The sequence below is a fragment of the Hylobates moloch genome, unplaced genomic scaffold (assembly GCF_009828535.3).
Source record: "Hylobates moloch isolate HMO894 unplaced genomic scaffold, HMol_V3 SCAFFOLD_1, whole genome shotgun sequence".
Lineage (NCBI taxonomy): Eukaryota > Metazoa > Chordata > Mammalia > Primates > Hylobatidae > Hylobates > Hylobates moloch.
Genome location: NW_026652276.1, coordinates 11,284,705 through 11,299,489, shown reverse-complemented (window position 1 = coordinate 11,299,489; position 14,785 = coordinate 11,284,705). Strand labels below are relative to the sequence as shown.

The 14,785-nt window shown below is 41.7% G+C and overlaps 1 protein-coding gene across 8 annotated transcripts in view; it reads left to right on the top strand.

Moving 5' to 3' along the window:
• The window catches only part of SP100 (SP100 nuclear antigen), a 137,028-nt gene that overhangs the window by 50,107 nt on the left and 72,136 nt on the right, over positions 1–14,785 (top strand). For 5 of the 8 annotated variants that reach the window (XM_032753954.2, XM_058437573.1, XM_058437563.1 and 2 more), the window contains 5 exons: positions 1,686–1,739; positions 2,508–2,603; positions 10,585–10,638; positions 11,249–11,332; positions 14,518–14,634. In XM_032753954.2, the coding sequence (XP_032609845.1) occupies positions 1,686–1,739; positions 2,508–2,603; positions 10,585–10,638; positions 11,249–11,332; positions 14,518–14,634 (405 nt within the window). Of the gene's footprint in view, positions 1–1,685; positions 1,740–2,507; positions 2,604–10,584; positions 10,639–11,248; positions 12,064–14,517; positions 14,635–14,785 lie in introns of those variants that run through there. The other 3 variants (XM_058437552.1, XM_032753962.2, XM_032753964.2) reach the window with 3 other exon arrangements.

Sequence of the window (14,785 nt, the reverse complement as noted above, 5' to 3'; positions counted from 1 at the left end):
ATTGTGATTTTTCACAGAGCTTTTGAAAATGAACCTTCATTTCCCCATCACAAAAACCTTAACAGGGAGGTAGGGTAACTAGTTTATCCCTGCTTTGTATGTGAGAAAATGGGAGCTAGTGGTGTTTAAGAGTCATTTACGACCAGGTGCGGTGGCTCACACCTATAATCCCAGCACTTTGGGAGACTGAGGCAGGTAGGTGGCTTGAGCTCAGGAGTTGAGATCAGCCTGGACAACATGGAGAAACTCCATCTCTACCACAAATACAAATATTAGCCAGGCATAGGTCTAATTCCTTGCTAAATCCTTCAAAGTAAAATATAAAGTGCGGTGGCTTACTCCTGTAACCCCAGCACTTCCCAAAGGCCGAGGCGGGCAGATGATGAGATTAGGAGTTCGAGACCATCCTGGCCAATATGGTGGAACCCTGTCTCTACTAAAAATACAAAAATTAGCCGGGCATGGTGGCGCTTGCCTATAGTCCCAGCCACTCGGGAGGCTGAGGCAGAAGAATCACTTGAACCCAGGAGAGGGATGTTGCAGTGAGCCAAGATCATGCCACTGCACTCCAGCCTGGGTAACAGAGTGAGACTCCATCTCAAAAAAAAAAAAAAAAAAATTAGCCAGGCATGGTAGTGTGTGTGCACCTGTGATCCAGCTACTCAGGAGGCTGAGGTGAGAGAGTCACTGGAGCCTGGGAAGTTGAGGCTGCAGTGAGTTACAATTGTGCTACTGCACTCTAGCCTGGGTGACAGAGTAAGACCCTGTCTCAGAAAAAATAAGTGAAAAAGAACGAGATCGTGTATTTTGAGAGAACATAAATGGAGCTGGAGGCTATTATCCTTAGCAAACTAATGCAGGAACAGAAAACCAAATACCACATGTTCTCACTTGTAAGTGGGATCTAAATAATAAGAACTTATGAACACAAAGAAGGAAACAGCAGACACTGGGGTCTACTTGAGGATGGAGGGTTGGAGGAGGGAGAGGAGCAGAAAAGATAACTATTGAGTACCGGGCTTAATACCTGGGTGACGAAATCATCTCTACAACAAACTCCTGTGACACACGTTTACCCATGTGACAAACCTTCACATATACCCCCAAACCTAAAATAGAAGTTGAAAAAAATTAATTAAAAAGAGGCATTTCCAAATAATACACACAGAGGATTACAGGGAGAGCTGGGCAGGATCCCAACATTATGACCCTGAATGTCCAGAACTGGATTCACTAGAAGGAGAGAGAGAAAAACGCTCATCAAAACTTCATTATTGGCAGGGCACGATGGCTCATGTCTGTAATCCCAGCATTTTGGGAGGCTGAGGCGGGCGGATCACCTGAGGTCAGGAGTTTGAGACCAGTCTGACCAATACAGTGAAACCCCGTCTTTACTAAAAATACAAAAATTAGCCAGGCTTGGTGGTGCGCAACTATAATCCCAGCTACTCAGGAGGCTGAGGCAGGAGAATCACTGGAACCTGGGAGGCAGAGGCTGCAGTGAGCCAAGATTGCACCACTGCACTCCAGCGTGGGTGATAGAGCAAGACTCCATCTCAAAAAAAACAAAAACAAAAACAAAAAAAAACTTTGTTATTAACCCAAGCCCATTTGCCATGTCAGTTGTCATAGAATTTATAAGTCTCTTGCATACAGGTAACGAGTTTCTCCCTTTTACTTTACAGAGCCCATGGATTTCAGAAAATTATCTATATTCAGAGAAAGGGTTAAGAAAAGAGGTAAGAGAAAGCTTTAGGCAAAGAGGTAAGAGAAAATGACTACTCTTCATGGTTATAACTGAACAATATTTTCTACAAAAGAGTCAGTCTAATTCCTTGCTAAATCCTTCAAAGTAAAATATAAATTTGCTTTAAATTTCAATGGTTCCTACTTTAGCTTTTGTATTAGGTAGGTTGGCTAACTGCTATAACATATGAACCCAAAGAAGTCAATGACCCCAACACAACAGAAGGTTTTTTATTTTTTTAGTAGAAGTTTATATTTTTTTTCAACTGAATATTTCAAGGATTTTTAGATGGGGGAAAGGTTGGGCTCTGTTTCAAGCAGTTCTTCAGGGAAGCAGGCAAGTAGAAGATCTGCCTTCTCCCATCCTAGACTTTCATGGTTGCCCTGAGAGAGAAGCAAATTTACAAATAAATACAAATACATATACAAAAACCACAACAAATCCATAAAGGGACAAGTAAAGAAAGAAAGATAATGTGGTGTAAGAAGACAGAGGGCCAAGACAAAGCAGTGATGCCCACTGGGGCTAATATTTTCTCAGCCTCAGGCTCAGGTGACAGTGAGGGATAAAGTACTAACCTCGAACTACACAAATTTGAATGAAAAGGCAGATCATGGAGGGTTGAGGGCACGGATATTCTTGCCCCGAAGTTTCAGAGCATTGCAAATTTTTCCTAGTTTCCTTTTCATAGAATATTCTTCTGACTTGGTTCCCTTATCATACATTGAGACCTCCAAAGGACATTTGCTCCTTTCTGCAGTGATAGGACAAGACCACGACTTTTCAGAATCCAGTGAGGAGGAGGCGCCCCCAGAAGCCTCAAGCGGGACACTGAGAAGCAAGCAAGGTGAGAAGGGTAAGAACAGCCCCCTTGACTTCAGGGCTCTGACTTCAGAGCACCTCTTCCCTGGTGCACTGTGCTCTGAGCACGCACAACAGCTATCCTGGAGCCAGTTCTCTGCATCTACCTCATCTGGCCATTTTGAAAAATGCAAAGAAAGAAGTCACTGTAAATTCAGGCTTAACAAGATGGTTATGGTTGACTGGCAGTGCCCTGTTTACTACATACTGCCGGTATTAGTCCATTTTCACGTTGCTGATAAAGACATACCTGAGACTGGGTAATTTACAAAAGAAAGAGGCTTAATGGACTTACAGTTCCACATGGCTGGGGAGGCCTCACAATCATGGCAGAAGGTGAAAGGCACGTCTCACATGGCAGCAGACAAGAGAAGAGAGCTCGTGCCGGGAAATTGCCCCTTATATAATCATTCAGATCTTGTGAGACTTATTCACTATCACGAGAACAGCACAGGAAGGACCTGCCCCCATGATTCAATTACCTGCCACCGGGTCCCTCCCACAACACATGGGAATTCAAGATGAGATTTGGATGAGGACACAGCCAAACCATATCACTGCCAGACCTATTAACTCCAAAGTATTACATTTATGTAGTGATTTCTACTTCTGCCCGTTCCCTGTTTTGTAAAGAAAAGAAAGTACACTAGTCTGTTACTGCTTGATTTTGTCACAAACTTGTTCAAAATTCCAAAGCTTCTGGTCATACTCTCTAGTTATTGACAGAAAGAAAGACCCCTGTTTCTTACCATCAAATTGAGTTCAGCTTTTGATAGATGGCCCCCAACATGAAATTGGCCAAATAGTGGTATTTGAAAATATATTTGCAAATAAGATCTACTTGCATCTTTACAATAACCTAAAAGGTGGGCAAGATAACTATTGTTCCCCCCATTTGACAGATGGGGAAACTAAGGCACACTTAAGGATCTTTTTTCTTTGCACATCACATATGGAAAGTTATAGGAGGAGACAAGACTAACAACCCAAACTCTTTTTTTTTTTTTTCTTTTTATTATACTTTAGGGTTTTAGGGTACGTGTGCACAATGTGCAGGTTTGTTACATATGTATCCATGTGCCATGTTGATTTCCTGCACCCATTAACTCGTCATTTAGCATTAGGTGTATCTCCTAATGCTGTCCCTCCCCCCTCCCCCCACCCCACAACAGTCCCCGGAGTGTGATGTTCCCCTTCTTGCGTCCATGAGTTCTCATTGTTCAATTCCCACCTATGAGTGAGAACATGCGGTGTTTGGTTTTTTGTCCTTGCAATAGTTTACTGAGAATGATGTTTTCCAGTTTCATCCATGTCCCTACAAAGGACACGAACTCATCGTTTTTTATGGCTGCATAGTATTCCATGGTGTATATGTGCCACATTTTCTTAATCCAGTCTATCGTTGTTGGACACTTGGCTTGGTTCCAACTCTTTGCTATTGTGAATAGTACCGCAATAAACATACGTGTGCATGTGTCTTTATAGCAGCATGATTTATAGTCCTTTGGGTATATACCCAGTAATGGGATGGCTGGGTCAAATGGTATTTCTAGTTCGAGATCCCTGAGGAATCGCCACACTGACTTCCACAATGGTTGAACTAGTTTACAGTCCCACCAACAGTGTAAAAGTGTTCCTATTTCTCCACATCCTCTCCAGCACCTGTTGTTTCCTGATTTTTTAATGATGGCCATTCTAACTGGTGTGAGATGGTATCTCACTGTGGTTTTGATTTGCATTTCTCTGATGGCCAGTGATGATGAGCATTTCTTCATGTGTTTTTTGGCTGCATAAATGTCTTCTTTTGAGAAGTGTCTGTTCATGTCCTCTGCCCACTTTTTGATGGGGTTGTTTGTTTTTTTCTTGTAAATTTGTTTGAGTTCATTGTAGATTCTGGATATTAGCCCTTTGTCAGATGAGTAGGTTGCAAAAATTTTCTCCCATTCTGTAGGTTGCCTGTTCACTCTGATGATAGTTTCTTTTGCTGTGCAGAAGCTCTTTAGTTTAATGAGATCCCATTTCTCGATTTTGGCTTTTGTTGCCATTGCTTTTGGTGTTTTAGACATGAAGTCCTTGCCCACGCCTATGTCCTGAATGGTATTGCCTAGGTTTTCTTGTAGGATTTTAATGGTTTTAGGTCTAACATATAAGTCTTTAATCCATCTTGAATTAATTTTTGTATAAGGTGTAAGGAAGGGATCCAGTTTCAGCTTTCTACATATGGCTAGCCAGTTTTCCCAGCACCATTTATTAAATAGGGAATCCTTTCCCCATTTCTTGTTTTTGTCAGGTTTGTCAAAGATCAGATAGTTGTAGCTATGCGGCATCATTTCTGAGGGCTCTGTTCTGTTCCATTGATCTATGTCTCTGTTGTGGTACCAGTACCACGCTGTTTTGGTTACTGTAGCCTTGTAGTATAGTTTAAAGTCAGGTAGCGTGATGCCTCCAGCTTTGTTCTTTTGGCTTAGGATTGACTTGGCGATGCGGGCTCTTTTTTGGTTCCATATGAACTTTAAAGTAGTTTTTTCCAATTCTGTGAAGAAAGTCATTGGTAGCTTGATGGGGATGGCATTGAATCTATAAATGACCTTGGGCAGTATGGCCATTTTCACGATATTGATTCTTCCAACCCATGAGCATGGAATGTTCTTCCATTTGTTTGTATCCTCTTTTATTTCATTGAGCAGTGGTTTGTAGTTCTCCTTGAAGAGGTCCTTCACATCCCTTGTAAGTTGGATTCCTAGGTACTTTATTCTCTTTGAAGCAATTGTGAATGGGAGTTCACTCATGATTTGGCTCTCTGTTTGTCTGTTATTGGTGTACAAGAATGCTTGTGATTTTTGTACATTAATTTTGTATCCTGAGACTTTGCTGAAGTTGCTAATCAGCTTAAGGAGATTTTGGGCTGAGACAATGGGGTTTTCTAGATATACAATCATGTCATCTGCAAACAGGGACAATTTGACTTCCTCTTTTCCTAGTTGAATACCCTTTATTTCCTTCTCCTGCCTGATTGCTCTGGCCAGAACTTCCAGCACTATGTTGAATAGGAGTGGTGAGAGAGGGCATCCCTGTCTTGTGCCAGTTTTCAGAGGGAATGCTTCCAGTTTTTGCCCATTCAGTATGATATTGGCTGTGGGTTTGTCATAGATAGCTCTTATTATTTTGAGATACGTCCCATCAATACCTAATTTATTGAGAGTTTTTAGCATGAAGGGTTGTTGAATTTTGTCAAAGGCCTTTTCTGCATCTATTGAGATAATCATGTGGTTTTTGTCTTTGGTTCTGTTTATATGCTGGATTACATTTATTGATTTGCGTGTGTTGAACCAGCCTTGCATCCCAGGGATGAAGCCCACTTGATCATGGTGGATAAGCTTTTGGATGTGCTGCTGGATTCGGTTTGCCAGTATTTTATTGAGGATTTTTGCATCTATGTTCATCAAGGATATTGGTCTGAAATTCTCTTTTTTGGTTATGTCTCTGCCAGGTTTTGGTATCAGGACGATGCTGGCTTCATAAAATGTGTTAGGGAGGATTCCCTCTTTTTCTATCGATTGGAATAGTTTCAGAAGGAATGGTACCAGTTCCTCCTTGTACCTCTGGTAAAATTCAGCTGTGAATCCATCAGGTCCTGGACTCTTTTTGGTTGGTAAGCTATTGATTATTGCCACAATTTCAGAACCTGTTATTGGTCTATTCAGAGATTCAACTTCTTCCTGGTTTAGTCTTGGGAGGGTGTATTTGTCAAGGAATTTATCCATTTCTTCTAGATTTTCTAGTTTATTTGCATAGAGGTGTTTGTAGTATTCTCTGATGGTAGATTGTATTTCTGTGGGATCAGTGGTGATATCCCCTTTTTCGTTTTTTATTGCATCTATATGATTCTTCTCTCTTTTCTTCTTTATTAGTCTTGCTAGCGGTCCATCAATTTTGTTGATCTTTTCAAAAAACCAGCTCCTGGATTCATTAATTTTTTGAAGGGTTTTTTGTGTCTCTATTTCCTTCAGTTCTGCTCTGATTTTAGTTATTTCTAGCCTTCTGCTAGCTTTTGAATGTGTTTGTTCTTGCTTTTCTAGTTCTTTTAATTGTGATGTTAGGGTGTCAATTTTGGATCTTTCCTGCTTTCTCTTGTGAGCATTTAGTGCTATAAATTTCCCTCTACACACTGCTTTGAATGTGTCCCAGAGATTCTGGTATGTTGTGTCTTTGTTCTCATTGGTTTCAAAGAACATCTTTATTTCTTCCTTCATTTCATTATGTACCCAATAGTCATTCAGGAGCAGGTTGTTCAGTTTCCATGTAGTTGAGCGGTTTTGAGTGAGTTTCTTAATCCTGAGTTCTAGTTTGATTGCACTGTGGTCTGAGAGACAGTTTGTTATAATTTCTGTTCTTTTACATTTGCTGAGGAGAGCTTTACTTCCAACTATGTGGTCAATTTTGGAATAGGTGTGGTGTGGTGCTGAAAAAAATGTATATTCTGTTGACTTGGGGTGGAGAGTTCTATAGATGTCTATTAGGTCCACTTTATGTAGAGCTGAGTTCAATTCCTGGATATCCTTGTTAACTTTCTGTCTCGTTGATCTGTCTAATGCTGACAGTGGGGTGTTAAAATTTCCCATTATTATTGTGTGGGAGTTTAAGTCCCTTTGTAGGTCACTCAGGACTTGCTTTATGAATCTGGGTGCTCCTGTGTTGGGTGCATATATATTTAGCATAGTTAGCTCTTCTTGTTGAATTGATCCCTTTACCATTATGTAATGGCCTTCTTTGTCTCTTTTGATCTTTGTTGGTTTAAAGTCTGTTTTATCAGAGACTAGGATTGCAACCCCTGCCTTTTTTTGTTTTCCATTTGCTTGATAGATCTTCCTCCATCCCTTTATTTTGAGTCTATGTGTGTCTCTGCACGTGAGATGGGTTTCCTGAATACAGCACACTGATGGGTCCTGACTCCTTATCCAGTTTGCCAGTCTGTGTCTTTTGATTGGAGCATTTAGCCCATTTACATTTAACGTTAATATTGTTATGTGTGAATCTGATCCTGTCATTATGATGTTAGTTGGTTATTTTGCTCGTTAGTTGCTATAGTTTCTTCCTAGCCTCGATGGTCTTTACAACTTGGCATGTTTTTGCAGTGGCTGGTACCGGTTGTTCCTTTCCATGTTTAGTGCTTCCTTCAGGAGCTCTTTTAGGGCAGGCCTGGTGGTGACAAAATCACTCAGCGTTTGCTTGTCTGTAAAGTATTTTATTTCTCCTTCACTTATGAAGCTTAGTTTGGCGGGATAGGAAATTCTGGGTTGAAAATTCTTTTCTTTAAGAATGTTAAATATCGGCCCCCACTCTCTTCTGGCTTGTAGAGTTTCTGCTGAGAGATCAGCTGTTAGTCTGATGGGCTTCCCTTTGTGGGTAACCCGACCTTTCTCTCTGGCTGCCCTTAACATTTTTTCCTTCATTTCAACTTTGGTGAATCTGACAATTATGTGTCTTGGAGTTGCCCTTCTCGAGGAGTATCTTTGTGGCGTTCTCTGTATTTCCTGAATCTGAATGCTGGCCTGCCTTGCTAGATTGGGGAAGTTCTCCTGGATAATATCTTGCAGAGTGTTTTCCAACTTGGTTCCATTCTCCCCATCATTTTCAGGTACACCAATCAGACGTAGGTTTGGTCTTTTCACATAGTCCCAAATTTCTTGGAGGCTTTGTTCATTTCTTTTTATTCTTTTTTCTCTAAACTTCCCTTCTCTCTTCATTTCATTCATTTCATCTTCCATCAGCGATACCCTTTCTTCCAGTTGATCGCATCTGCTACTGAGGCTTCTGCAATCTTCGCGTAGTTCTCGAAACTTGGCTTTCAGCTCCATCAGCTCCTTTAAGCCCTTCTCTCCATTGGTTATTCTAGTTATCCATTCTTCTAATTTTTTTTCAAAGTTTTTAACTTCTTTGCTATTGTTTTGAATTTCCTCTCGTAGCTCAGAGTAGTTTGATCATCTGAAGCCTTCTTCTCTCAACTCATCAAAGTCATCCTCCATCCAGCTTTGTTCCATTGCTGGTGAGGAACTGCGTTCCTTTGGAGGAGGAGAGGTGCTCTGTTTTTTAGAGTTTCCAGTTTTTTTGCTCTGTTTTTCCCCATCTTTGTGGTTTTATCTACTTTTTGTCTTTGATGATGGTGATGTACAGATGGGTTTTTGGTGTGGATGTCCTTTCTGTTTGTTAGTTTTCCTTCTACCAGACAGGACCCTCAGCTGCAGGTCTGTTGGAGTTTACTAGAGGTCCACTCCAGACGCTGTTTGGCTGGGTGTCAGCAGCGGTGGCTGCAGAACAGCGGATTTTCGTGAGACCACAAATTCAGCTGTCTGATAGTTCCTCTGAAAGTTTTGTCTCAGAGGAGTACCCGGTTGAATGAGGTGTCAGTCTGTCCCTACTGGGGGGCTGCCTCCCAGTTAGGCTGCTCAGGGGTGAGGGACCCACTTTAGGAGGCAGTCTGTCCGTTCTCAGATCTCCAGCTGCGTGCTGGGAGAACCACTACTCTCTTCAAAGCTGTCAGTCAGACAGGGATATTTAAGTCTGTGGAGGTTCTTGCTGAGTTTTTGTTTGTCTGTGCCCTGCCCCCAGAGGTGGAGCCTACAGAGGCAGGCAGGCCTCCTTGAGCTGTGGTGGGCTCCACCCAGTTCGAGCTTCCTGGCTGCTTTGTTTACCTAAGCAAGCCTGGGCAATGGCGGGCACCCCTCCCCCAGCCTCGCTGCCGCCTTGCAGCTTGATCTCAGACTGCTGTGCTAGCAATCAGCGAGACTCCGTGGGCATAGGACCCTCCGAGCCAGGTGCGGGACACAATCTCCTAGTGTGCCGTTTTCCAGGCCGGTTGGAACAGCGCAGTATTAGGATGGGACTGACCCGATATTCCAGGTGCCGTCTGTTTCCCCTTTCTTTGACTAGGAAAGGGAACTCCCTGACCCCTTGCACTTCCCGAGTGAGGCAATGCCTCGCCCTGCTTCGGCTCACGCACAGTGTGCTTCACCGACTGTCCTGCACCCACTGTTAGGCACTCCCTAGTGAGATGAAACCGGTACCTCAAGCAAAAATGCAGAAATCACCCGTCTTCTGTGTCGCTGGGGCTGGGAGCTGGAGACCGGAGCTGTTCCTATTCGGCCATCTTGGCTCCACCCCTCTCAAACTCTTAATAAACATTCATAATCCTCTATAAAACCTTCAAAGCCAGATGTACTTCAAAGTTCAGAAAAGGTTTTATTATTTTAGAAAGACAATGTGGTTTATATTCTATATACAACAAAATACCCCAGTAGGATCCAGGGAAGAATCCCATTCTCAAACAATAATAATGTTTACACAGCAAATTATATAAATATTCACACCAAATGTGGTAAGATTTTACATGGAGTCATGGCAACTCAAGTCCAGATTCACTGCCAAATTAGTTAGCTGCAAACCTATGAAAACAATATTGGTTATTAAAATATCTTTGAGGCCAGGTGTGGAGGCTCATGCCTATAATCCCAACACTTTGGGAGGCTGAAGCAGGTGGATCTTTTGAGCCCAGGAGTTCAAGACCAGCCTAGGCAACATGGCAAAACCCCATTTCTACAAAAAAAATACAAAAAATTAGCTGGGCATGGTGGTGGTGCATGCCTGTAGTCCCAGTGATGTGGGAGGCTGAGGTGGAAGGATCATTTGAGCCTGGAAGGTCAAGACTGCAGTGAGCCAAGATTGCACCACTGCCCTCCAGCTTGGCTGACAGAGTGAGACCCTGTCTCAAAAAAAAAGTCATTGATTTTGCAATTAGGGCTAAAGGATTGTGGGTCTGTGCTCCATTTGATAGTAATCTCTTTCCCTTAGATGGGAAGAGACAGAAATGATCCTCATAGAATATTTATAGTCCAAATTCTGTCAACAGTGTAAGCAGTCATAAGATTTATAGATCTTTTAGTTAGATACTATTGATTTGGTTTTCCTTTACTTTCTAGATCCTATGACTTCTAGAAGTACATCTACTTGGAGAATACCCAGCAGGAAGAGACGTAAGAGCAATTAAAAACTCTTGATGTAACAAATGTCTTTCTTTGCTGCAAAAGCTACAGCCACTTTTTATGTTATATTCTTTAAAATAAAAAATTAATTTGTTGGGATTTTAGATGATTTGCATTTTACGTTTTCAATTAGATGAGTTGGGCTGGTATAAAACATAAGCCTCAAAATGTTCAAAGGCACAAGTGCAACGTAAGTTTATTTTTCACTCACATAAATAGGATAAAGTAGTTCCTGAGTGGAGGGGATGCCCACACAGTCATTCAGGGCCCAGCTGATGGAGGCTCTGACATCTTTAAGATGTTGCTTCCATGGTTCCCTTGGATAAGAAACTGAGATGGAAGCAGAGGTATGTGCAAACTAATAATGAAAGGATAAGATGCGTAAGAAACAACGTCGTCCCCAGCCCCAGCCTCAGAGAGGGCTCCTGGAGCAATCTTGACCAACAGGTCAGATGATCAAAGCCAAAGGGTGGCCTAGTGGTGGGAATATTTCTCCCCCTCCTACACAAGCTTCGTTTGTTCAGTTTTGCTTTCAAAGAATTCCCTGCTGGTTCCTAAGACTCAGACTAAGACTGTTAAGGAATTTTATTTTTTTCTGCAGGTTTCAGCAGTAGTGACTTTTCAGACCTGAGTAATGGAGAAGAGCTTCAGAAAACCTGCAGCTCATCCCTAAGAAGTGGGTCAGGTAAAGAAGATTAGGATGCCAAGACTTGGCCTGCAGAATGTCAGGAATGTGAATTAAAAGCTGCTGTTTCCAGATGCTTTTTACTCTGAGCACCTTGACTACTTTGTATCCAGTTCATCTGGGAACTCCTTTTTGCATTTTAGAAAATGGAAAGAGGCAGGAAATTATGATAAACTCATGTTTAACAGAAAGAGTTTCACTGACTAAATGTATGTACTTATATTTTGCTGTTGTAGAAGAAATAAATAGCAAATTTGTGGTATCCTTTTTTTTAAACCTGCTCTCATTCCTATTAACACTAAGATCTTAGATTTTTATAGTGATAAATGGGTTGACATCAATGTTGTTTGTAATTGTAAAGCCTCGAAAGACAACTGTTCCTACTATGTAATTATAGACAGAAATAAAAACTTCAGCTGAAACACTCTCAAACGTTAGTATAGTTTTTGGCAGATGTCCTTCATCATGTAATTGGATTATATTGTGTTATTTCAATGTATTTTGGCAAATAAGATCTTATTTTATCATCACAAAATTTTTAAGACATAGGCAGGCTAACTCTTACTATACCCATTTGGGGTGAGGCAATAGGTGTACAGAAGTATTAGGGCCAAAAAAACTAAAGAAACAATAGCAATAGGTGTCTCACAGTGGGTGACTGTTGTATGTAACAGACAGGAGGATAAGAGCTGTGTCATTTAAGTCAAAGTCCAAAGAAGATGCACAAGGAACTCAGAATATTCACAGGAGACTATACCAGTGCCTGATGCAAGAAAGCTTATTTAACAACCACTGTGTGTGTGTGTGTGTGTATGTACACATGCATGTATTTGTTACATATGCATACATACATAAACACACACGTGTGTGTATATATATTGGTTAATACATACAATCTTTATGGGAAGGAAAAAATAAAAATTGCAAAGAGACAGAGAGAATAGAAATGGAACCAGCTATATAATACACAAAATACCTAGGAAGATAGAAGCAAAATGGATAAACAGAAATAAAGGAGAACAGAACATCATTGATGGAAACAGAAAAAGCAACACAGGAGACAAGAAAAATCAAAGGGAGATGAGCTCACCGAATCAAAGAGACAGAGACAAAAATGTACAACAGCAGGGCAATGGGCAGAAAAATGAGAAGTGAGGAGGAGAATGAGGTGTGGCCAGAGAGAGTAGGGCTATGAGGTGTACTCACTGATGTAGGTGTATTTTTTTGTCAGTCCGTCTAAGCTCTGAAAATAGTTCAGCATGCCCACATTGAGACAGGTTCTCTGGTTTCCTGGTCACTGTCTATAGTCTATTATTTCCTTGTTTGTCTTCATTGTCCTGTGAATTTAAAGCTCCTCCAATGAATACACAAAGAGAGCCAGAAGAGATGCAGCCCATTAGCTTGTGATGGAGAAGCCAATTGTGATGTTCATTATTAATTATCTTTATTTTCCTACTTGCGTGGAGGAAAAGCTCTTTTTTCTTTTCCTTACCTCTCCCCCAAAACATATGCACACAGACACACACCACACACACAAAGACTTGTACACAGACTCGGGCTGCTTTCAACAGGTTTGAGGGAGCAAAAAGAAAAAGAAGAGCTGGGCTCCTGAATGGAGGAAGGAGACACTGAGTGGATAAAGTAAGGAGAAAGGATGGAGAAAGGTAGGCTAGAGTCACCAAATGAAGAGATATGAGAGTCAGCTTCAAGTTTTTCTAAATGGACAAGGAATTCAAATATTCCAGGTAGGGGAATTTTGTGGGGGAGTGGGGGATAATTTTCAAGATACTTCTCAGAAATTGTACCAGAAATGTGAAAATAAAGTTGCTGATTGATTGACAGCCTTGCAAGGTAGAAAGCTCATAAGGAACAGACAAAGGTAATAGAGATGGCTATGTGGTCAGTGTCCAAACAGCAGACATTTGGTGATGAAAGTAATAACCTGTGAGATAAAGATGAATATAGATGAAGAAAACGTGGATAAAGACAAAGATTGAAATTGCAAAAAGAGTCAAGATCAAGATAAGGGCCAGGCGCGGTGGCTCACGCCTGTAATCCCAGCACTTTGGGAGGCCGAGGTGGGCGGATCACGAGGTCAGGAGATTGAGACCATCCTGGCTAAAACGGTGAAACCCCATCTCTACTAAAAACAAAAAAAATTAGCCAGGCATGGTGGCGGGCAGCTGTAGTTCCAGCTACTTGGGAGGCTGAGGCAGGAGAATGGTGTGAATCTTGGAGGCAGGTCTTGCAGTGATCACGCCACTGCACTCCAGCCTGGGCGATCGAGCAAGACTCTGTCTCAAAAAAAAAAAAAGAAAAAGTAAGATTCAGAGAAACAAGTTAGAAGAGAGAACAGAAGGAGGAAGTGATAGTAGAAAGAAGTTCACCTCAATAATAAAACTAGATCTAAAGATATAAACAGGAAAACAGGTGGAATGAGATACATTCAAAGGGTGATGAGTGGTGTAAAAAATTAGGTACAACAAGAAGTATGTAGAGACAGAATTAAAAGATGAGAGAAAAATGGAGGCAAGAAGGGGGAAGTGTAAAAGGGAGAGAATAGAATGATGGAGAAATTGTAGGATCTGAAATGACCATGAGATAAAAGCAACTTTAGCACAAGGCATGATTCATAATAGCAGTAAGTTTTCAGAATAAGGTGTCCCCTGGCCCCTCTGACTCACCCAGATTACAAAAGGCCTCACCCAGGCATTTCATCCACTCCTGTGATTTCAGTCACCACCCACGACCTCATGATTCCTACATGTGTATCTCCAGCAAGCCCTGTCTTCTAAACTCATTCATCCAAGTGTCAGAAGGCTCCTATTGGAGGTCCTGAAGGCCTTAGACTTCACCACTTGGATGTTACTCAAGAACTTCAAACTTAACACCTCCAAAACTGAGCACATCATCTTTTTCCCTAAAACCAGCCTTTGCTCCTCCAGTGTTCTTCATCACTGAAACAAACTATTAATTGTCCCTTTATTTCAAGATGAAATTCTCAGGGTTATTTATGAACAGAAGGGACAAATACAGTGAGGAACCACAAAAGAAAAAGAGATTTCAGATGTAGAGCCCATCCCTTAATTTAGCTGTGGGGAGTGGGTAGTCACTAATGTTGGGGGAAAGGAGAATCTTTGAAGGGGAGTGGGCACAAATAAAAATGTTTACAAATCACAATTTAGGATCAGAGCCACAAGAACCTGAAAGTGAGAAGTGCTCCTGTGTCATGTGTTTTCCAAAAGGTGTGCCAAGAAGCCAAGAAGCAAGGACTGAAAGTAATCAAGCATCTGACATGATGGGTAAGGCTACCCTAGGGTCTTGGGATGGAAGTGGCTCAGTGGATATCACAGACACTGGGTAGGGATGTGGGAAGTGATCAGAGTTGAAGCAAAGCATCAAGCAGCCTCTGGATCACCAACAGGAAGTGGGCCCACAGGCCCCAAGCTTCAG